Here is a 25,128-nt window from a genome sequence, read left to right as displayed (position 1 = left end):
TGACCACCGCCAGTGGGCTGATAACGCCTCAAACCGTGCATCTTGGCGCCTCACAGTTTGGCGGGCAGCAGCCTCCTTTGAAGAAGACCGCAGAGCCCACCTCACTGACAAAAGGCAAAGGAGGAAAAACCCAACACCCAACCCCAACCAACCAATTTTCCCTTGCAACCGCTGCAATCGTGTCTGCCTGTCCCGCATCGGACTGGTCAGCCACAAACGAGCCTGCAGCTGACGTGGACTTTTTACCCCCTCCATAAATCTTCGTCTGCGAAGCCAAGCCAAAGAGAAGAGGTACTTCACTGGCGACAGTATAGGGTTACTATCGCTACTAGCTAGCCAGTAGACCTCTGTAAAGACTTTAATATTATGGGATTATCATGTCTTCATATGTTTTACTGTACGCACTGACAATGGAATTTTTTGTGTTTTTTTTTGTTCTTTCTCTGTTTAATAGGACATATAGAGCGGATGATAATGGTTAGCATAGTCGAGCAGTGCAGTTAGTGTAGCGGTTAGCCAGCACCAGCGATCGGGACCGGGGTTCAAATCCAGCACTGTCTGTGAGGAGTTTGCACATTCTCCTCATGTCTGTATGGGTTTTCCCTGTAGGTTCTGGCTTACCCCCACCATTCAGGTCAATTGGGCGGCATGGGCTCGTGGACCGAAAAGGCCTGTTACTGCACTGTATGTCTAAATTTAAATGTCAATGTATTAAATTTAAATTTAACATCAGTGGGCACAGGCCTCCAGCCGAAAAAAAATCACTCTTCATAACTATGCTCCATCATCTGTGGACTGGCTAATTTGGCATTCAAACTATTAACCCACTGTGGATCCCATGTCTCAGGATACAGCTCGGTCTGGAGGAAAAACATAATCTGCTGGAGGAACTCAGCAGGTCAGGCAGCATCCATGGGAGAAAAAGATCGGTCAGCTTTTGGGACAGAACAGAAAATGCAAAGAGTAGCCAATGCGAATAGATCAGTGGGATTGGTGAACCAGGTAGAGGTGAAACATGGCAGGCAGAGGCAGAGGGTGGCAGATGCCAGACAAAGGGAGAGAGAGGCAAGAAAAACAAGGGGTCAGGTGGGGTCAGATGAGTCAAATTGAGTGGGGGGGGGGCAAAATGGGTGATTGGAAATGAGGGGATGCCAGTGATGAAATCTGATCAGTAGAGAAATTAAGAAAACTGGGGTAAAGAGAGACCAGGTAGAAACAAGGGAATGGAGGAAGAGAGCAGTAGAATCTAGTGGGGGAAATGGAGAGGAACAGGGTGGTATTAAGAGGAGGTGAGATGAGAATGGGAGGGGGTTGTATGGGGGTGATTGGGAAGTGGACAAAAAAGGGGAAAGGCGGAAAATAGGAAGACAAGAGAGGACTCAAGTATCTGAAATTACAAAATTCTGTTTTCACACCATTGGGCCATAAGTAGTGGGGCAGGTCATGGTGAGGAAACAGAAAGACTTCCATAGATTAGGAAAACGGGCAAAGAAGTGGCAAATAAAATACAATGTTGGAAAGTGTCTGGTCGTGCACTTAGATCGAAGGAATAAAAGGGCAGATTATTATTTGGATGGGGAGAAAATTCAAAATTCGGAGGTGCAAAGGGACTTGCATGTCTTTATGCAGGATACCCCAAAAGATTTATCTCCAGGTTGGGTCTGTGGTGAAGAAGGCAAATGCAATGTTGGCATTCACATCTATTGCAATAGGATATAAGGGCAAGGATGTGATATTAATGCTTTATAAAGCAGTGGTGAAACCTCACTTTGAGTATGGGTAGAGTTTTGGGCTCCCTGTTTAATAAAGGATGAGCTGGCATTGGAGAGGGTTCAGAGACGATTTACAAGAATAATTCCTGAACCAAAGGGATTAGCATAGGAGGGATGACCGACAGCTTTTGGTCTGTACTGCTTGGAGTTCAGAAGAATGAATGGGGGGGGGGGGCACGGGGGAGCCTCATAAAAGCATTTTGAATTTTGAAAGGCCTGGATAGAGTAGATGTGGCCAAGTTGTTTCCCATGGTAGGGGAGTTTAGGACTAGAGGACACAACTTCAAGATTGAAGGGCACCCATTTAGTCAGAGAGTGGTGAACCTTTGGAATTTGCTGTGGAGGTCAAGTTGTTGAATGTATTTAAGGCAGAGATTGATTAGGATCTGAATAATCAGGGCATCAAGGATTATGGGGATAAACAGTGGATTTGGCTGAGTGTGAAAATGGATCAGGTCATGACAGAATGGCAGAATAGATTCTGGGCTGAATGGCCTAATTCTGTTCCTATATCTTATGGAAAAGGCAGCTACTGAGAGCTCAGGATGGACTTTGCGGACAGAGTCCAGAGGTACTGTGAAACGATTCCTGAGTCTGCATTTGGTCTCACTGATGTAGAGGAGGTCACACCAGGAGCACCGGATGCATTGGATGAGAGGAAAGGAGATGTACCTTTGCCTCATGTGAAAGGGCTGTTTAGGACTTTGGATGGTGGTGAGGGACAAGGTCTGGTGACCCTTCGTCTTGCTTCCAATTTTTTCACCACCACTGGTGTTGAACTTGCAGGCTGTAATATCTGGCTTATCCCTGACGCCCTTCCATTTACCAACCTCCAGTCACCCAACACTCTTCTAGAACTGTTACCATCTGCCTGTGACCCACCTGGTAAATGTGGTAGAGTCCTGGCTTTGGAGTCAATCTCTCCTGCTTCAATAGGAAACAGATCCTTCAGCATTTTCTGATTTAAAAAAAACAAAATTATTAAATATCAAATAGCAATGTATAGTTATGTAGCACTTCTAGGTCAGAAAGAAAACCGTCGATCTCATTGATTACTTTGCAGGAGCCGTAGAATAAAAGAATCTGGCCTGTCGAGCCTGCTCTGCTAACAAATTTTAGATTTAAATTTCGACAATGCAGCATGGTAACAGGTCATTTCAGCACACAAGCTTGTGCCACCCAATGAACCTCCAACCCCTGGTGGGAGGAATCCGGAGCTCCTGGGGAAAATACATACAGACATGGGGAGAAATTACAAGCTTACAGACAGCGCAGGATTCAAACCCCAGTCCCAGTCGCTGGTGCTGTAACAGCATTGCACTAACCGCTAACTGTGCTTCCCTTCCTCTTGAGTTCCTCTCATCTCTCTTCCTCTTTAGTTCCACTCCTCAACCCCGCAACTTCACTCTCCACCCCCCCCCCCCAACCCCCTTGGACCCACCTGGTCTCTCTGTAGTCCACCATCCTCGCCTTCTCTATTTCTCAGATCCTAGCACTGGCAAACTTGGTCTCGAATCACCCACTCCCCCATGTATGACCCCTTGGTTTTTCTTGCCTCTCTCTCCCTTTGTCTCATCTTTTTCTATCCACTCACATCCCACTTCAAGTTATCCCTATGCCATCGGTGCTCTGTGATTAGTAAGGGATTGCTTAAGGTGATATGTAGATGGAAAGAAAAAGTTTGAAAACCACTGTTTTAATCATCCCTAATTGACTCGTTATGCGCACAGTTTCATAACTCCAAAGGAAATGGGCCAATGACAATTTTTCTCAGCAAAATATTTCAGTAACAATTGGGTCTAGAGCAGCGATTCTCAACCTTCCCTTCCCACTCACATCCCACCTTAAGCAATCCCTTACTAATCACAGAGCACCAATGGCATAGGAGTGACTTGAAGTGGGATGTGAGTGGATAGAAAAAGGTTAAGAACCACTGGATTCAAGTCAGGAGGAATCGGCATGGAAGGGTTGGGAACAGAATCAGGGTTTGGCAGTCTGAGTTTGTGTTAGAGTCAGACTTCGGAGGTGGGAGGGTTAGGTTTAAGGTGACAGACAGGATTTGGCACTGAAGAGAGTTGGGGTCAGAGTCAGGATTCAGAACCAAAATTAGGTTTAATGTCATGACATTAGTGGTATTGTGGAAATAGTATTGTGCAGAATAGGTGCACAATTGCAAAGTTCCTTAAATACAATATTCTAAAATAAATAATTCAAGATTCTTTTATTGTCATGTAATATTACACAAAATTTCCTTTAGTCTACTGCCAGGCAGACAAAGATTCACCATCAACTGAGATTGCCCAGTGCTTCTTACCTGAGAGAAACAGGAGGAAGAGGTATCCCCAGTCACTGAATGTCCATGGATTCACCCTCAGAGCTCCCACAGCCTTTCATTCCAAACCATCAGCAACTCGAGCTACAGATCTGAACCTCGGGTCATCATCGGCACCGCCTCGCATCTCGCTTCTGATACCATGGACCCCTTCGGCCTGTCTAGAGCCAGTCTCCAGCAGTCCGCAGCCTGGTGCAAGTCCTTGCAGCCTATGTGGGTTCTTGCCGCAAGTCACCAACAGCCCACCACTTGTGTATTGTTCAGCCTCAGAGCCCCTCGCTAGTCCTCCACCATGGTCACCATCCCATGGGTCATCACGCCTGCTTCTCCTTTTCAAATGGTGCCTTGCGCCAGTCCTACGCTTCCCCAGAGTCTGCAAATGGTCAAGCCCACAGTCCAACATAGGTACTCCATGGTTGCAGGATTTTAAAGGAAACCACTGTCGGCTTCTTTACCGAGCTGTTTAAAGCCTGTATGGAGCCGATGGCAGTCGGACTGGGTGGTTGGACCTTGCAGTAGAGTGTTGTGTCGCCGCTCCCTACTCTCCGGTGGGGTCCACACAGGGCAATGCTCCTATTCTTCACTTACTTTCTCCAACTCCAGTTATATCTGACTGGCAAAAATACTTTCCTTCCCAGTACTTCTGAGATGTCCTCCTTTTCTTTAACCATGGGTTCCCTCCTCCACAGCTGAAAGGACTCTCCAATGTTCTTACTTCGACGCTCATTCCCCCCCACCCCACCTCCCCACCTCCTCCTGGGCACAGAATGGATAGGGTTGCCCTGATCCTCACCCTACACCTTTGCAGATCACACCCTGTAATTTTTTTTTCCACCTTCAATAGGATTCCACCACCAGACATGTTCAGAATTCCAAAGGATTGTTCAGTGTCTAATTCCCTGGCTGTGTTCCTTCTTGGGGCATTTTGCCAAACCTCCGCAAATATAACAATGGGAAGCAGTGGTACATTGATCATTTTCCAATCTTGCACACTGAATTCAGTGTTATAGTCTCTGCCATGGCAATGAAACTAAACGCAGACAAGGTGACCACGCTATGCAGAATGCCTCTACTCAGTCCACAGGGCAGAATCTGCCTCTTCTATTCCCCATCCCACAGATATGATTGCTCCAATTAATCCCCATGTAACCCAAAAGAAGGGCATCTTGACTTCTATGAGAACTCACACATCCCTCAATTCAACAATTTCAGCTATCCAGCCTTTCCAGTTTAAATTTAGACATATCGCATGGTAACAGGCCATTTCGGCCCACAATCCCAATTGCAGCTACAACCCCCAGTACATTTCAAATGGTGGGAGGAAGCCAGAAAACCCATGCAGACATGGAGAGAATGTGCAAACTCCTTACAGACAGCGTGGGATTTGAACCCAAGCCCTTGCGCTAACCACTCCGCTAACTGTGCCACCTTTTTGTAGCACGATTGTCCATTTCTAATGCAAAGTCATCCAATTTGTCCTGGTTTCTCTCTTCACACATGCAGTCCGATCTGTCGCTCACTTCCATCAGTTGCTTGCTGCATCTCACAGCCCCAGAGGCCTCTGTAGCTTCATTTTCTCTGTCCAGCCACCCAACAACTGGATGGCTCCCACCTGTTATATCAGCTGGACAACCTTGGGCTCCACTTTATCACAAGCATTTCCTTCATTCCCTCCTCAGCAATGGAAACCTCATCTCTCACTTCCAGTTCTTACAGAGCATCTTCAACCTGAAGCCTTAAGTCTCTCCCAGCACAATTGCTGCCTGATGCTAAGATGCATTCTCTTGGTTTATACTTGATTGAGCGCATTTTACATCATAACTATTACATCTATTGTATGTGCAAAGAAAGCAGCCTTGCACACATGAAGGAAGTCAATATAAATGCCATCCTGTTGGAGGGAGCCCAGTCAGAAGATGAGGTGCTTTTCCTTCAATTTGCAGGCGGTCTCAGTCTGACATTGAGACAGTGGGCAGATGTGTCAGCCAGAGAATGGGATGGAGAATTGCTATTGTGGCGGACAGAGCAAAGGTGCTCAAAAAAGTGATCTTCCAGTCTGCGTTCAGTCTCTCCGATGTAGAGGGGAGCACCGCAAGCAGTAGGTGACCCCTGCAGATTCACAAGTGAAATGTTGCTTCACTTGAAAGGACTGTTTGGGGCCTCAAATGGTGATGAGGAAGGGAGGCACAAGTAGAGCATCTTCTGCAGTCACAGGGGTAGGTGGGAAGGTGACGATTAACAGGGAGGGAGGAGTGGAACCTGTAAACTTTTTGTCTGGACAATACAAATTAACTACTTACATGGAAATCGTAGATCTCGGAGAACTTCCTGTAGATAAGCTTCTCTGACAAGTCACTCCACTTCACCATCAGCATGTAAACCTGCAGACAATATATCACGTCAGCTCTGCATGAGGGGAACATTGCTGATTTCTGCTTCTTCTCTAACACGGCCCAGAACCTAGCCACAATATTTCACATCAGTCTCCACTTCTGACTCAACCCTACCTCATCTCCGTCTAAGCATATAGATTCATTTCCAGATCCATCCTTGTGATGGCTGAAGTTTCCTGAGGAGATGTGGGCACCATCCCCCACCATGTGGGCCTGTCACCGCGGACCTGAGGTTTTAACTCAAGACTCAATGCTTTGGGTATTTAACTTGGAAGGGGGCACATTGAAATTGGCCTCCGACTTCCCCCCCACCCTGCTCCCACTTCCCCTCCTCTCACTCTCCCTCTGTTCCACTCCCACTCCCCACCCCCCAACTCCATTCCCACTTTCTGTGCTCCACTCCCGCTCCCCTTTAAAATAGGGATGAGAAGAAATAATTTCTTCAGCCAGAGGGTGGTGAATCTGTAGAAATCATTTCCACGGACAGGTTGTGGAAGCCGTCATTGGGCATATTTAAAGCGGGGCTTCATAGGTTCTTCATTAGTAAGTTAAGGCGAGAAGGCAGAAGGGTTTGAAAGGAAAAATACATCATCCACATTTCAAATGCCAGAACAGTCCCAATGGGCAGAATGACCTAATTCTGCTCCTACATTTTAAGGTTCCTCCTAAATCTTCCCCACCCCCCTCATCTTAAAATCTATGCTCGTTCTCGAATCACCTACCCTGGGAAAAAGACAGTGAGCATCACTTCAATGGGCCAATGTTCACAAGGAGTGAGAATTCCACAGGTCGGGGAGAGGCGTTCACGGGGCTCGGCGCTTGAGCAGACCAATCACATTGCAATACATTAGCAGGAACAAATAAAAGTGAAGCAGGCACATGCAGAGTGGCAAGTGTGTGAGCCAGAATGGATGTTGGGGGGGCATTAGCATGTGGGGGGGGGGCCACAGTTCAACCCTCAAACTTGCTCAGCAGATGGGGGGGCAGGGGGGTTTCTGTTGCCATCATCTGCCTCTCCAATGTAGGTGCCGAGAGCGCTGCTTTTATGACGACATGTCATTAGCCACTAGTGACGCCAGAGGGAGTGGGGGCGGGTCTGGCAGAGAGCAATGGCCCCAACCGTATGGAGGGTGAAAACAAAGCACCTCATTCGGGGGTGGGGGGGGTCACAATTCCTGTGGATGCCCCCCCCCTTGGTGCCAACCCTGTGTGTGAGTGGCCCAGTGTAGGAGAGGGGAGTTCGAGGCTTTGGGAAGCAAAGGCTGAGGACATGCTTCGGGAACAGGTAAGGTCAGATCTTTTTGTAATAGCCCAGAGTAGGTAGTGGAGATGGCGGCCAGGGCAGTGGCATGCTCCAAATGTGGGTGTGGGAAATCTGGGACAGCACAAGTGTCCCTGATGGCTACACCTACAAGATATGCATCCAGCTGCAGCTCTTTACAGACAGTGTAGGGGAGTAAAAACACAATGCTGGAGAAACTCTTCAGATCAAATGGTGTACTTTATAGAGAAAAGATAAAGATACAAACAACATTTCGGGCTTGAGCCCTTTATCAAGGTACCTTGAGAAGGCCAGGTCGTTGAGTATATTTAAGGCAGGGACTGATAGGTATCTGAATAGTCAGGCTATCAATGGTTATGGGGAGAAGGGGCTGAGTGGGAAAATGGAATGGCGGAGCGGACTCAATTGGCCGAATGCCTGCTCTTTCTCCTATACCTTACGGCCTATATCCATGTCTCTCAGATTCTGTTAATCTCTATGCGGGTGAAGGCATCACAGAGGCAATCTAATGTAGATAAATGTGAGGCCCTCCACTTTGTGGCCATAACAGGAAGGCAGATTATTATCTGAATGGCAAGAAGTGAGGAAAAGGGAAGTACATTGTGATCCCAGGGGTCATGGTGCATGTCATTGAAGGTTGGAATGCAGGTGCAGCAGGCAGTGAAGCAAGCAAACAACACGGAGGCTTTTAGTGCAAGAGGTTTTGAATATCGAAGCATGAATTTCTGACCACAGTTTTGTAGGGCATTGGAGAGGCCACACCTCGAGTATGGTGTAAGTCTTCTAAAGGCTTACCGTTCTTTCCCAAGACTGCATTTTGGCAAGTGAGATCACCTGGCTGTGCTCCTTCTGCCTTCATACAGATGGAGTCTAAAAAGAGAGGCTCTGGAGACTAGGACTGCCAGAAGAACCATCATAAGATTGCCTCGTCAGTGGACTCAGCGGTGTTCAAGAACTCAGCTGAGGATCTGAATGATTACACCAGGGTCACCACAGAGTTTATCTAAACAGCTGAGGATGAGTTTGACTCCCTAAAATGTTCAGAGTTTTCCCTAACCAGGACCCCCTGGATGACCAATGAAATCCAAAACCAGCTGAGTGCCAGATCACAGGCTTGTAATTCCAGAGAGGAGGAACACGACACAAGGAGCAGGCATGATCCTTGAAAAGCCATCGCCTGGCTCAAGTGGAGCTTCTGGCAAATGAAGGAAAGCCAAGAGCTGTGGCAGGGTCTAAGTGACATAACCTGTGACCAAACCAAATCCAGTGCAGTGGGAGATGGCAAAGCTTCCTCTCCCAAATGAACTCAATGCCTTTGTACTCGATTTGACCACCAAAACCAGGAACAGCCACCGGCACATCACTATGTCTTTTGATGATCCTCTCATGTCAGTATCTGATGACGATGTGTCGGCTTGTTTCAGGAGAGTGAACCCAAGGAAAGGATCCGGACTAGATGCCATTTGAGTACTGAAAAGCTGTGCTGCCCAACTTGCGAATGTATTCACGGATATCTTCAACATTTCACTCCAGCAGAGCATGGTACCCACCTGTTTCAATCGTATCTGTGTCCAAGAAGGTAGTCTGTCAATTGACTACTCACGTCCGCAGTGACAAAGATTTTTCAGAGGCTGGAGCTGAAGCACATCAACTCCTATCCGAACAGCAATATGGATCTGTTCCAATTTGCCTACCACAGCATCAGGTCTACAGCAGATGCCACCTCACTGGCTCTACGCAAAGCCCTAGAACACCTCAACAGCAAAGATGCATACATCAGGGTGTTCTTTATCAACTCAGTTCGGCAATCAACTCCATCACCCCCTCAAAATTGATTAGCAAAGCTCCAAGATCTGGGACACCACACCCTACTGTGTAATTGCATCCTTTATTTCCTTACCCCCAGACCAGTTACTGAAAACATCGCCACCACAATCTCCATCAGTACCGGAGCAGCACAGGGCTGCATTCTCAGCCCCGCGCTCTGCTCACTTCACACCTGTGACAGTGTGGCTTGGTATGGCAACACCATCTACAAATTTGCAGACAATAATGTAGAAAAGGGGCAATGAGTCAGCACACAGGAGAGAGATTGAAAACCTACCTCAATGGTGCACTAAAAGCACTCAATCACCAAAATGAGGTGATTGTGGACTTGAGGAAGGGAAACCCAAAGGTGTGCAAATCTAGTGATCATTGGGAGATCAGAGATGGAGGGGGGCAGCAAATTTAAATTCCTGGAAGTCACTGTCCTGTAAGGCCTTTCCTGGACCCAACACACAAATGTTATCGTGATGAAGGCATGTCAGGACCTCGACTTACTCAGGAGTTTGCAGAGGGTTGGTTTAACATCAAAAACCAGATTTGTTGTTTTAGTTGTCATACCAAATTCTGTCTATCCGGGTGCATTGTAACCAGAAGCAATGGATTAACCAAGAGATCCATAAACTGCTGAAGACCAGATCTGTGGCACTCAGATCAGGAGGTTCAGAAATATACAGGAAGTCCAGGTGCAACCTCAAGGAGACCATCACCAAAGAGACTATTTTGGACCAATCTGGAGATGCCCAACAGCTGTGACAGGGCTTGCATGCCGTTACATCCTCTAAGGCAAAACCAGGCATCATCATTAACTGCAATAGATCTCGTCCTGACAAATTCAATGACGCCGGTGCTTGTTTTGAAAAAGAAAACAATGACATCATTAACTGCAATAGATCTCGTCCTGACAAATTCAATGACGCCGGTGCTTGTTTTGAAAAAGAAAACAATGATTTTTCAATGAGTTTCCTAAGAAAAGATGAGGTAGCGACAGAAGTTCATTGTCTATTTAGAGGGGAAGAAGCTGTTTTTGCCTCATTGGATGTTTGTTTTCAGACTCCTGTACCTGATGGTCATAGTGAGAAGATGACATGGCCTGGGTGGTGAGGGTGCTTGATGACAGAGGCTGTTTTCTTGGACTGTCTCTTGCAGATCTCCTTAATGGAGTGAAGACTAATGCCCATGATGGTGCAGGCTGAGTTCACAACTCTCGGTAGCCTTTTCCTGGCCCATGCATTGTCACCTCCATACCAGGCAGTGATGCATCCAGTCAGAATGCTCTCCATGGTACACCTGCAGAAATTTGCAAGAGTCTTCGATGGCATACCAAATCTCCTCAAACTTAATGAAGTATAGTCACTGACGAGCCTTCTTTTGGTGCCCAGGACGAACAAGGTAACTTGCCTCAATGGTATTGGCCAGTGACAATGGCTCTTCCCACAATAATGGAGAGGTTGATTATGGAGCGAATTAACTCCCATCTCAGAAGGGACTTGAACTCATTTCAGTTCACCACGCATCACACAAGGTCAACAGCAAATGCCATTTCACTGGCCGCTCTTCTTTAGATCACCTGGACCACAGGAACACCTATATCAGGGTCATTGCCAACAGCTTGTCATTCAACACCATCGTAACCAGCAAAACTCCTGACAAGTTAAAGGACCTGGCTCATCCCTCTGTAGCTGGATCCTCAACTTCCTCATCAGAAACATCACCTCCTCCTCACTGACTATCAGCACAGAAGCACCCTAGGTTGCAAGCCTGGTCCCCTGCTCTATTCCTTGCACATTCATGACTTCCTAACCAAGTTAGACTTCAACATAATCCACAAATCGACTGATTGCGCCACCATTGTTGGTTGAATAACTGGAAATGATGAGTCACAATAAAGGATGGAGAACAAGAACTCGATTGGGTGGTGCCAAATCTATAATCTTGCTCTCAATGTCACCAACAAGCTGATTGTTAATTTAGGGAGTCCCGGGGATTGTACACCTGTCTGCATTAATGGTGAGGGTCAGAATCTTCAAGTTCCTAAGAGTTCATATTTTAGAAGACCTGTCTTGGAGCCAGCACTGTGAGGCAACCATAAAGAAGTCTGAGGAAATTTGGAAGGCAGTCAAATATTCTATCAAGCTTCTACAAGTGCATAGTGGAAATTATACTGAATGGTTACATCACAGCCTAGTTTGAGAATTCGGGTGTCCAGTAACGCAGAAGGCTGTAGAAGGTAGGATACAAGAACAAGGATGTGATATTGAGGCTTTATCGGGCACTGGTGAGGCCTCACTTGGAGTACTGTGTACAGTTTTGGGCTCCTTATTCAATAAAGGATGGGCTGGCATTGGAGAGGGTTCAGAGAAGATTCACAAGAATGATTCCTAGAATGAAAGGATGGTGGGGTTGGGGAAATCTTGTAGAAGCATTTGAATGTTGAAAGACCTTGACATTTGTAGATGTAGTAGAGATGGATTAAGAGAAGATTTACAAGAATGAATCCTGGAATATGAGGAACATTTGACTGTACTCCTTGGCATTCAGAAGAATGCGGGGGACCTTATAGTAGTATTTCCAATGTTGAACGGTCATTTGTAGATGTGGCCAAGTTTTTTGTCAATGGTGTATGCACATCCCACCATGCCCTGCATGTCTATCTGGAAGCCTCGAAAACACTACTATTGTATCTGCTTCCACCATGACTGCTAGCAGCCCGTTCCAGGCAGCCACCGCTTTGTTTAAAAACTTAACCCAGACATCTCATTTAAACCCCCTGCCCCCACCACCAACATTTAATTCATGTCCTCTAGGGTCTGACATTTTTGCAACATGACTGCTTTATTTTTCAACTCAATGCCCTGGGCAAATAAGGCAAGCATACCATACGCCTTCTTCACCACCAGATCCATTTGAGTGGCCACTTTCAGGAAGTTATTGACCAGCAGGTCCCCCTCAACGTTCAGATGAGGATTCTTGCACTGACTAGCAGTGGATCCAGATGGAAAACCTGAACTGCAGCAAAATCAGTTCCTTAAGAAGCAAGGCAACGATTATCAACTTAGAGTCAGCAAAAAAAAGGGAAGTGGGAACACAAAACTCAAATAAACAAATGCAGGGAATAGACACACCCCAATGAATAACAGAACTGTTGATAAAAATAGAAATTTAGCAGCACTCAAACATGTTTTTGAGAAGTAACCTTAGTCTGACAAACCAACTAAACATGAGCAGAACAGTTGGCGCAGCGGTTAGCACAACAGTGTTACAGTGCCAGCAAATGGGACTGCGGCTCAAATCCCACACTATCAGTAAGGAGTTTGTATGTCCTTTCCGTGTCTGTGTGGGTTTCCTCCCACCATTCAAAACATACTGGGGGTTGTAAGTGAATTGGGTGAAATTGGGCAGGCACAGACTCGTGGGTCAAAATGGCCTGTTACCGTGCTGAGTGTCTAAATTTTTTTAAAAAACCATTAGACCACAGGGATTGCACAGAGAGCATGTGAATAACTGAAGTAAAGATGAAAATCTGCCACTGACACAATAATGCACTCTGATAAGCTCATTGCCATGGGCAAGCTGAGCAGGCAGGTGTGGAGAAGCAAAGATGTGTTTGGCAGCTCCTCACTGAGAGCACCATCCTGACATGTGAGCACAGAACAAGGTAGTGGCATCTTCGATGCAATTGTCTCATTCACTGCTCCACGCTTGGCAACATTGTCTAAAGGAGCACCCAAGTACAGTCATTCTGAGAGCCCAGGAGTTTCTTTTAAATTTAATTTTAGACATACAGCGTGGTGTCAGGACCTTTCAGCCCATCAGCCCACGCTGTCTAATTATACCCAATTAACCTACAATCCCTAGTACCTTTCAAACAGTGGGAGGAAACCGGAGCCCCCGGAGAAACCCTGAGCAGACATGGGGAGAACATACAAACTCCTTCGAACCGCGGATCGATTCATGGTCCTGAAACAGCATTGTGGTTAGTGAAATTTTTTCAACACTTAACACAGTGGTTAAATATAAGTCCCAGATACCAATCCTATGATATACAGTCTGAGGTGAAGGAGGAAAATGGTTTTGAATCAGTGTTCGAGCTGTTCCATGAACAGTCATAGGGAAATTGTACAATCAATGGCAGAGTCCTTAGGATCATTGATGGGACAGTGATCTTGGAGTACGTTCTTAGCTCCCTGAAAGTGGCCACACAAGTTGGTAGGGTGGTAAAGAAGGCAAACAACATGCTTGATTTCCTTGGTCAGAGCAGAGTATGAAAGTTATCAAGTCAAATTGCAGCTGTATAAAGCTCTGGTGAGGCCACAGTTGGGAGTTTTGTGTGCAGTTCTGTCACCCAGTTACAGGACGCACGTGGGGTTTCAAAGAGGGTGAAGGAAAGGTTCACCAAGATGTTGCCTGGTTTAGACGATATGAGTCATAAGGAAACATTAGACCAACTCAGGTTATTTTCTCTGGAGGTCAGAGGCTGAGGAGAGAACTGAGAGAAGCTGATAAAATTACGAGAAGCAATGGCAGGGTAGACAGAATCTATTTCCAAGCGCAAAAAATGACAAAGGACATTCAAGAGCGGAGGTGGGGTGGGGGACGTTTACACAAAGCAGTGGGTTCTAGGGGTACTGGTGGAAGCAGATAGGATGGTAGCACTCAAGAGAGATTTAGACAGACGAGGGCGGTTAGTGCAATGCCTTTACAGCTCCAGCGATCGGGACCAGACCAGGGTTCAAATCACGTGCTGTCTGTAAGGAGTTTATATGTTCTCCCCGTGGGATTTCCCCAGGGCCCCGGTTTCCTCCCACCATTCAAAACGTACCAGGGGTGTACGTTAATGGGGTGTAAACTGGGCAGTACGGACTCATGGGTAGAAATGACATGTTACCCTGCTGTATGTCTACATTTAAATTTAAAAACAAACAGGCAGGGGATAAAGAGAAGTAGACCAGGCACATGCATTGCGGGTCATAATGCCTGCTCCTGTGCTCTACAATGTTTCAATTACATGATGAAAGAGAAGCCCAAAGAAATCACTGATTTTGCATTGTAATTATTAACAAATCAAGCAATTTAACTTGATATCACAAAGAAAATCTGCAATGCTGAAAGTCTTAAATCAAACTGAGAATGCTCAAAATATTTAACAGTTCAGGGGAAACTTGGAGGGAGAGATGGAAACAGAGAAACTAGAGGAGACCACTCAGCCCATCTTCTTCACAGCCAATCACCTGCCTCTCCCTGAATCCCTCAGTCCTATTGACAGTGAGAAATGAGTCCATCCCCTTACTGAATAAAATGACCAGTACAATAGTGAATTCCTGTTCCCCACCCTCTGCCTGGATCTCCATTCTAAATGTTATCCTGAGTCTGTGATTTCCCTTTTCCTGGAATTCTGCATGAGGAACATTTTTCCTGCACCCAGTCTACCCAGTCTCATTCGAAGTTGACAGGTTTCTCTGACTCTCACCCCACCCCTACCCCCTCCATCTTGCTAAGCTGAACTAATCTCTCTCCTTGTACCTCCATCCTACATCTCCTGGCTCAAACTGTGCTTAATCTAAACCCACCTGGACAGTACTTGTCAACATCACTACAAGGTTGTTGTCCCAGTCCAGTCTAGGTGTAACCAGTCCCAGTATAAAGTTCACCAATGCTAATGTTCAGCAAAGCTGAATCCCTCCCAACCTTCATCAACTGTCCAGACAGATTCATCCCATCTCTTCATGGCTTGCCTTCACAGGCCAGGGCCCAGTACTTCAGGGTATATAACACAAAATGCTGGAGAAGCTCAGCAGGTCAAACAGTGTCCTTTATGTAGCAAAGGGTGGAAATACGTAACCCACATTTCAAGCTTCAAGCCTCGATGAGGAGCACAAGCCTGAAACGTGGGTTATGTATTTTTGCCTTTGCTACATGAAGGACACTGTTTGACCTACTGAGCTTCTCCAGCATTTTGCATTTATACTTCAACCACGTTTTCCTGATTTACTTCATACTGTATATAATTGTGCAGGAAATTGATAAGCCACACATGTAATGCAGGTTGGCCGGACCATAATGGGTTTGACAGATTGGTCATAACTTGGATTCGTCCACCAGGCATGATTAAACGAGATCATAAAGACATTTTTTTAAAGATTTTTAACAAATTAATCATTGATGAAGAATGTTCATCAATGTTCAATACCTTCAATAAAGATACTTCCAAATCCCCATATGAACTTCTAATGTATAATAGTCATTGGACTTCGACATCGTGCCATCACGGGGACTTCGGGGCTGCTGCCGAGAGCGGGGACCAGTGTGTACAGTACTTTTCATAAAAATATGTACTTGTACAGTGGTTTTAATAAAGATTTTTTTAAAAATGCGGTCATATGTGCGGGTGGACGTAATTCGCATAGGTTGGAAGTCAAGGTCTACCTGTACTGTGTGCAGTTCTGATCACCCTGCTAAAGGAAGGATATGATTAAACAAGAGATCCTCAAGGATGTTGCTGGGACTCGTTTCCCTGGAGAGAATTGGCTGAGGTTTATAAAATCATTACATCTTACATGTTATATAGTGATTTACAGTCACATAAGAGTAATCATTAGGATTGCTCAATGTGATTTTTTTTAACTAGTGTAGGGGAGTTCCCCCTCCCATCTCAAACAACCTGACTCCCACCATCCCCACCTAAGATGCCCTTTGTCCCCACCCCACAGACAACTCACCCATCACCCCTTCATCTCAGGCCCTCATTCCCCACCAAAGCCCTACCCCCACCTCACAGACAGCCACCCCCACCTCACACACCTCTCCTCCCACCTCAGACCTCCCATCCAAATCTCCCACCTTTGACCTCTCCCCATCCACTTGGCTCCCACTCCCCCTCCTCCCCACAGACCCCCCCCTGTCTCCACACCTCAAACCCCTCTCTTCACCCTCCCATCAATGAGCTGGAGCATTGTCCTCAATCCTGAGAGACTGCCCAAGTTGGGAGGACTTTGTGGCTTTGTCCCTGATGCCACAAGCCCTTCCTGTCTGCACACAATCACTCTGTCCTGAGCCTTTGCAGTTCTGAATGAACTTTCCTGCCTGCCACTACCTGTTTGAATGCAGAGGCCATCAGATGTCTGGATTGAACTCATCTGAGCACTTCCCATATCCTATTAAACAATCTCAGGTTCCAGACATCTCAGTCATCCTCACAGATTTCCAGAAACTTTGCTTTTAATTTAGAGATACAGGATGGTAACAGGTCCTTCCAGCCATGATCCCAGCCACCTAAATATACTGCTGTGATCAATCAACTTATTAGAAAGTACATCTTAGATATATGGGGTGAAACCAGAACACCTGTAGGAAACCCACACAGTCACGGGGAGAATTTACAAATTCTTTACAGATAGTGCTAGATTCAGACCTTGTTAACTGTTGCTGTAAGAGCACTAACCACAACACTACACTACCCGCATTCTCTGAAGAACACACAACTTGCGACTGGATTTACTTGGGACAGAATGACAGTTGAGGCCCCTGGTGCCATGTTCATGGTACTCACATAGTACTGACTTGGGACAAATCTTTTTTCAAATCCGAGCACCTCCAGGTGCCTGACGTATAGGTCCTCCATCCTGGACAGTCAATAAATCTCCTGACTACTGCAGTTCAGAGGCACACCCACACACAGGACTGCTTTTGGCCAGGTGACCTACAGCAGCTGAGGTATCAGTAAATTCCTCCACACCTTCACTTCTAAAGACCTCCAACTTGGAGACTGCAGGGAAGAAAGGACAAGAACTGCCGTCTGGTGACAACAGTAACTTAGCTCTCTGCCACTTGCCCCAGTTGCTCCATGGGGAAGTTCCTCATTTCTGTGAAATGGGGAAGTGAAAAAGTCTGATGAGATTCAACATGTGACACATTAATGAGTTTATTCAAGTCATCATGTGGACGTGAAGGTTGAGCTTTGATTAGCTCTTTAGTCCCGGCCCCAACTCCACTCAGGTCGCCGAGTTCCTGTCTCTGTCCAAATATCTGAACATTGCTTTCTCTGATCAGAGCAGGTGTCCTCCTTGATATCTTGGATGATAGTTAACTTATTTTGGTGGAAGCAGAGGATGAGGACAAATTTTAGTTGTTTCTAAGGTCTTCCTATTAGGTGATGTGTGTCCTAAATCACATCTGTTATAACACAATGAGGACTTACTTGACACTCTAAAGCAATTGTTTTCAAACAATTTCTTTCCACTCACATACCACCTTAAGTAATCCCTATGTTACCCCTCCATAAATCTTCATCCGCGAAGCCAAGCCAAAGAAAACTTAAGGTGGTATGTGAGTGGGAAGAAAATGTTTGAAAACCACTGTTTGAATTGTACCTAATTGACTCATTATGTGCACGGTTTCATAACTCCAAAGGAAATGGGCCAGTGACAATTTTTCTCAAGCAAAATATTTCAGTAACAATTGGGTCTAGAGCAGTGGTTTTCAACCTTCCCCTCCCACCTTAAGCGATCCCTTACTAATCACAGAGCATCAATGGCATAGGGATTATTTAAGGTGGTATTGAGTGGAAAGAAAAAGGTTGAAAACCACTGCTCTGAAGCAGAGATGGACGGCAAGAAACAGGCCCGTTACCCCAGCACCTCTGTGTGGTCTTCTTGCCTATCCACACAGATCCCATTTGCTTGCATGACAGCCGGATCCATTCTACCTTGTCATTGAAGTGCCTGCCAGTGTTGCAGAATCTTCAAGTCACACAATGAGGCCTTCCAAACAACTCCTTCATGCCTACAAAATTATCCATCTGAATGAGTCCACTTACCTGTGTTTCATCAGTCCCTTCGAACGTCACAGGGCCAGGAACCTGGCCAAATGTCTTTTAAATTTTGTATTTGGCTTCACCTTGACCACGACCTCTGGCAGCTCATTCCACACATCCACCACCCACTGTGTGAAGAACATACCCCTCAGGTCCCTTTATATCATTCCCTGCTGGTCTTCATTGTGTTAAAACAGTATCTTCCATACCCGAAGAAACAGACAGCTGATCCACACACCTCAGCTTGCTGCACTCCAGGCAAAACAGTGCCGGATGATTCAGTCTCTCCAAATTACTCTAGCCTGCCAGTCCCAGCAACACCCTTCAGTCTTTTCTGCCACCTCTTCAATATGTTAATTGTATCTGATTCATATTGTCAGAAATATGTTTTAGTTATTCAGTTTTTCCAATTTAGAGACGCAGATGCAGGAAAGTAACAGGCCCTTCCAGCCCATGAGCTCATGCCACCCAAATACATCCATGTGAACAATTAACCAACTACCCTGAATATCTTTGGAAGGTGAGAGGGAACCGGCTTTGACCTGCTAACCATGCTTTCCACGTGATACGACCATTAGCATCTTGTGTTGAGCGCTTCATGGAGCAGGAAGCAAGGCTTTCATTGCTTCAGCAGAATGTCCAAAACAATGAACTCCAATCATTCACTCCCCATGCAGCCAATGCAGGAATCAACACCCACAATGACCTGATGGAGGAAGCTGAAGCTGCCTCTGGATATCACAGAAACCAACAGCATCTGCTTTACAATTCACTCTTAATGGTATCCAGATGTGGCAATCCTACCCCAGGGCTCGACCTTCATTAGAAACGTCTGGTTCTGAAGAGCTGACCCTTCTACCTCCCAACGCAATGCATCCCTCCACAGGCAAATGATAAATAAGCGCTGGGACACCAGGTACAGAAAATGTCACATGGCATATCCCAATGCCATTTCAGTTAACGACAGGGAGTTCAGCTAGGCCGGCAAAAAGAACATGGTCCCAAATTATCTCTTGCAACAACAGAGATCCAACACAACTGCTTTACCAGGGGATCCATCTCTCTGGACTAAAAACTCAAAAGGATTGAACACCCTCACCCACTGCTACACCAGGTGATCGAACACCCTCGCCCGCTGCTACACCAGGGGATTATACACTCTCACCCACTGTTACACCAGAGGATCGAACACTCTCACCCGCTGCTACACCAGGAAATCGAACATGCTCGCCACTGCTGCACCAGGGGATGGAACACCCTCACCCACTGCTACACCAGGTGATCGAACACCCTCGCCCGCTGCTACACCAGGGGATTATACACTCTCACCCACTGTTACACCAGAGGATCGAACACTCTCACCCGCTGCTACACCAGGAAATCGAACATGCTCGCCACTGCTGCACCAGGGGATGGAACACCCTCACCCACTGCTACACCAGGGGATCGAACACCCTCGCCCGCTGCTACACCAGGGGATTGTACACTCTCACCCACTGTTACACCAGAGGATCGAACACTCTCACCCGCTGCTACACCAGGAAATCGAACATGCTCACCACTGCTGCACCAGGGGATGGAACACCCTCACCCACTGCTACACCAGGGGATCGAACACCCTCCCCCACTGCTACACCAAGGGATCAAACACCCTCCCCCACTGCTACACCAGGGGATCGGACACACTCGCCCACTGCTACACCAGAGGATCTAAAATTCTCGCCAACTGTTACACCAGGGGATCGAACACCCTTGCCCACTGCTACACCAGGGGATCGGACACGCTCACCTACTGCTAAACCAGGGAAACAAACAGTCTCGCCCACTGCTACACCAAGGGAACAAACACTCTCGACACTGCTACACCAGGGGACCGAACACCCTCGAGTGAGGCCACTAAAACATTCGCTAAACCTTACCCAAAGACTAGAAATCCACTTTCTTCATTATAACAGTGTTTAAGTGGGTATGGACTGGAGCAAGGAGACAAAACGGAGTTGAGATAAGCAGATACCAATTCAGTGAGGCATGAGCACACAGACATGATGGATTTGACAAGAAAATTGAGTTTGTAGATCTTAGGTAGGAGGTAGAAACAGACAGCACGGGGTTGGGAAACAATGAGGTTGGAGGCCATGCTGTGGAGATGAATGGAAATTATGAGTTGAGATTATGCGCGATACAGTAGTTTGATGAACTTTGGTGGGGTCCTGTTGGAGAGGCAAGTTAGAGGAGGTGTCTGAGAGTTGTCGTCTGGCTTCAGCCAGATAGTGGTCAGTGCGCCAGACCACAACAGCATCATCCTTGGCTGTGGGTTTGATAGCAAGGTTGGGATTAGTGTGGAGAGAGTGGAGGGGCAGGCATTCCGAGGGGATGAGATTGGAATATGTGAGGGGAGTAGTGAAGTTGATAGGGTTGATGTCCCGGCGGCAATTGGAAATATAAAGGTCTAGAGCAGGCAGAAGACTGGAACAAGGTGTCCAGGAGGAGGCATAGGTTTAAGGCAGAAGGGATCTGTAGTGGGGGGTAGAGAATTATGATTGTGGTCGAGGGCACAGAGACGGAGCTGACTGAAGAAGAGTTCAGCACTGTAGTGATTGCGGAACCTGTTGATGTGTGGGCAAAGAGGGATGAAGGTGAGGCCTCTATTGAGGACAAAGCATTCAGTCTCCAAGAGATGAAGGTCAGAGAGGATGGTAAAGACCAGGCAAAGGATCCATGGGGTGGAGGATGTCGAGGAAGAGAACAGGATGGGGTGGATCAGAGGAAGAAGGTAGGAACCGACCAAGGGAGGGACAGGAGGGTTGGGAAAGTCAGAGGGTGGAGGGAGTGGACCACGTGGGCCACTAGGGCCAGGGTGGGACTACACGATGGAGGCTCAGTCCTGTAGGTCGCTGGTGACAAGGTGGAAACCCGTGACCAAAGCTCAGTCCTGTGGGCTGTCAGATTCAGTGAAATGTTCACATTGGAGGTTTGGCCTGTAGGTCATCGGGGCTAGGAGGGACAACAGCAGGGGAGGTCTCCAAGGGAGCAGTCTCCAGGCACAAACCCATTGAGGTGTAGGCGAAGGGAGATGGTGAGGCCTCCACTGAGGACTGAGTGTTCCATGTCCAAGAGCGGAAGGCCAGTGGGGATTGTAAAGACAAGGCAAGGGCTAGAATGGGTGTCAATGGAGTGGAGGGGGTCTGGGGGATGAAAATGGGGTGGATTAGGAGGTGGAGAGTAGGAAGGATCCAAGAGAGGAAGGACAGGGTTGGGAAAGACAGAGTAGGGAAGGAGAAGGTGAGGGGGGCCACCAGGGCCGGAGAGAGAGTTTATGATGGAGGCTTGGCAGGGCCAGGGTGAGAGTTCGTAATGGAGGCACAGTCCTGTAAGCCAGCAGGGCCAGGATGGAGGCTCGCAAGGGAAGTCACAGAGGTGGCAGTGTCCAAGAAGGAAGATCTTCCGAACCATGATGGATACCAGTTGAGTGTTGAACCTCTGTTGAAGACATGGATCCAGAGGAGGATAAAGTGTAGGAACTGCCCGTGGCAGGCCGTGGTGAGTGAGGTTCGGAGCGGAGGTAGCAAGAGAGTGGGTCCACAGGTAAAAACACAAAGCAAAGGTAAAAATACATAGCAGCCCTACATCAAGGTATGGAAAAATGTCGGCAGGCATCCGAACAAAAGTGTAGGGAGGTGTGGTTCCAGAGGCAGGAGGTGATAGGTGGAGAAGGGAGGGACGGGACAAGAGTGATCAAGGGGAGGAGGGATGGCTAGGTGAATAGAGAGGAAAATGGGGGAGGAGAATGGGAAAGGGGAAGGGGGGGAAAGAGGAGAGCAGGTTAGCAGAAACCAGAAAAGTTGATGTTAATACCATCTGCTGGAGAGTGCACAGACGGAAAATCAGGTGTTGTTCCTCCAATTTGTGGATGGTCTTGGTGGGATAGTACATAAGGCCATGGGCAGACATGTGAGTATGGGAATGCGAGACAGAACTGAAATGGTTGGTTACCGGAAGGTCCCTGTCATTGGTGCAGACAGAGTGAAGGTGCTGAGCGAAGTGATCTCCCAATCTGTGCTCAGTTTCCCTGATGTAGAGGAGGCCACAAAGGGAGCACCAGATAAAATAAATCAATCCTATGGATACACAAACGAAATGTTGCTTCACTTGAAAGGCCTGTTTGGGGACCCGGACTTTGGTGAGGGAGGAGGTGTGGGCGCCTCCTGTGGCCACAGGGGAAGGTGCCGGGGAGGCAATTGGTGAGGAGGGATGAGTGCACGAGGGAGTCATGGAGACAGCAATCAGTACGGAAGGCAGAGATGGAAGATGTGTCTGGTTGTAGTAAGTGCTGGAAATTCTAGAGGATAATGTGTTGGATGCGGAGGCTGGTGGGGTGGTAGGTGAGGATAAGGGGGATTCTATATTTGTTGTGTCTGGGGGCAGAGGGGGCTTGGGCAGATGAGTGGAAAATTCCGTATTTGTCTTTTAACTGTTCAAATGTCAATAAATTATTTCCCAAAATGAAATCTTTTATTCTTTTAATTCCTTTTCTAGCCCATTCCTTAAAAATTAAATTGTCTATTGTAAAAGGTATTAAATGGTTTTGCATTAGTAACATTTTTGGTATTTGATAATTTATCATCTTTTGCTCTCGATGTATTCTCTTCTATATTTTTAGTATATGATGTAGTATTGGTAGATTGTTTTGTTGCACCAGTTTCTCATCCCATTTATAGAGTAAATGTTCAGGGACCTTTTCTCCTTATTTATTTAATTCCTTCTTGAGCCAATTCGGTTTTTCTCCCGTCTGATAAAAATCTGATAGATATCTTAACTCTGCTGCCCTGTAATGATTTTTGAAATTTGGTAGCTGCAATCCTCCTTGTTTATACACCCATGTTAATCTTTCCAAAGCCACTCTTGATTTTTTACCCTTCTCTAAAAACTTTCTTATTAATTTATTTAGTTTCATTAAAAAATTCCCGTCAAGGGAATCGGTAGCGTTTGGAACAAACATTGTAGCCGTGGTAATACATTCATCTTGATGCAGTTTATTCTCCCTATTAAAGTTATGGTAAATCTTCCCATTTCTCTAAATCTTTCTGTTTTTTTTATATAACAGTTGGTAATTTAATTTATACAAATGATTTAAATTATTACCTATCCTGATACCGAGGTAGCGTATGGTCTGTGATTGTCAATTAAAAGGGGATTCCTTTTAACATTTTTGATAATCAATTTTATTCATTGGCATCACTTCACTTTTATCAATATTAACCTTGTTTCCTGATATCGCCCCATATTCTTTCAATTTTGTATATAATCTTTTTATTGATTTATCTGGTCTGTTAAATTAGCAAATAAGCTAATTTTAAATTCTTCCTCTTTTATTTTTATTCCCTTTATTGGAGGTTCCCTTCTTAGGAGCTCTGCCAGTGGTTCTATAGCTAAAGCAAACAGGAATGGTGATCATGGGCATCCCTACCTTGTTAACCTACTCAATTTAAAGTGGTCTTAAACATATCCATTTGTTACCACTTTTGCCAAAGGACCTCTAATCCAATTAATAAAATTTTCTGTAGTACCTTAAATAGACAATTCCATTCCACCCTATCGAAAGCTTTCTCTGCATCAAGAGTTACTGCCACAGTTGGTGTTTTATTTATTTGTGCCATATGGATTAAATTAATAAATTTACAGATATTATCTACCACTCCTCTGCTTTTAAACAAATCCTGTCTGATCTAGCGTCACTGATTGCGGTACACAGTCTGTCAATCTATTCGCTAGTAATTTTGCTATAAATTTATAATCTGTATTCAGTAAAGATATTAGTCTATATGAAGCCGGAGACAGATAATCTTTTCCCCTTTTTGGAATTACTGTAATTACTGAGGGGTCATGTGATGGGAGTAGTGGCTGGTTAGGGAAAACTAGCCCTCTACAGAGAAAGTTGGAAAAAAGGTAGAAAAACAAGACAAAGAAGAAAAACATAAAAAAGATACAAAGTATAAGAAGAACTTGAGGATGACTCCAAAGAAGGAAAATACCACAATGACAAGAAGAAAGAAATCGCCGGAGAAAAAAATAAGAAGGTCTGGGAGCAGGGAGCCCTCCCAAAGAGGATGACCCGAGCGGTGATGTCCCCTGGGGCGGTCAGGAACATTGGCTCGCGGAGCCTGAAAAAGAAATGCCAGTGCGCATGTGCGACTCCTCACACATGTGCTGTACACATTGTAAAGAGGACGCCGGTGGGAATGGACACCGACAGAAAGACGCTGATTCAGTGATGGGAGAAGCCTCGGAGAAGACACCGATAAGAGCAGGATCAACACAGAGCCAAGAAATAGAGCAAGAGAAAGAAGATCAAGAGGAAGATAAAGACATACAAGAAAAAATACAAGGTTAAAAAAACAGATGCTGATAATCGATAAGGAATACTTTGACAGTCAAATAAAGAATCTAATGGAAACAATAATGGCTGAGTTCAGGCAAAGATGGATTCACTGCAGAGTTTTATAAGGTATTCAATAATCTATTAATTCCGCCCCTCTTAGAGGTAATGAAACAGGTGGAAGAGACCCAGAATTTGCCCGACTCATGTAAAACTGCAATAATTACAGGATCCGGTCTCTTTGAACATCTTTCAATAACTAACCTACTAGTGATGTCAAGTCCACCTACCTGTAATTTCATATAGTATTCTTAGAGGCTTTCTTAAACAATGGAAC

General features: G+C 46.0%; 1 protein-coding gene across 3 annotated transcripts in view; it reads right to left on the bottom strand.

The window, feature by feature from the left end:
• The window catches only part of ncf1 (neutrophil cytosolic factor 1), a 72,584-nt gene extending 55,141 nt beyond the window's left edge, over window positions 1-17,443 (bottom strand). The window contains exons 1-4 of one of the 3 annotated variants that reach the window (XM_069884943.1): window positions 17,153-17,227; window positions 12,482-12,612; window positions 6,405-6,485; window positions 2,655-2,730 (exon numbers count right to left, since the gene is read on the bottom strand). In XM_069884943.1, coding sequence (XP_069741044.1) covers window positions 2,655-2,730; window positions 6,405-6,485; window positions 12,482-12,484 — 160 coding nt within the window. In that variant the 5' untranslated portion in view covers window positions 12,485-12,612; window positions 17,153-17,227. Of the gene's footprint in view, window positions 1-2,654; window positions 2,731-6,404; window positions 6,486-12,481; window positions 12,631-17,152 lie in introns of all 3 variants that reach the window. The other 2 variants (XM_069884944.1, XM_069884942.1) reach the window with 2 other exon arrangements.
• Between the last annotated feature and the right edge of the window lie 7,685 nt (window positions 17,444-25,128).

The sequence above is a fragment of the Narcine bancroftii genome, chromosome 6 (assembly GCF_036971445.1).
Source record: "Narcine bancroftii isolate sNarBan1 chromosome 6, sNarBan1.hap1, whole genome shotgun sequence".
In the NCBI taxonomy this organism is placed as follows: domain Eukaryota; kingdom Metazoa; phylum Chordata; class Chondrichthyes; order Torpediniformes; family Narcinidae; genus Narcine; species Narcine bancroftii.
This window is presented reverse-complemented; position numbering and strand designations above follow the sequence as displayed.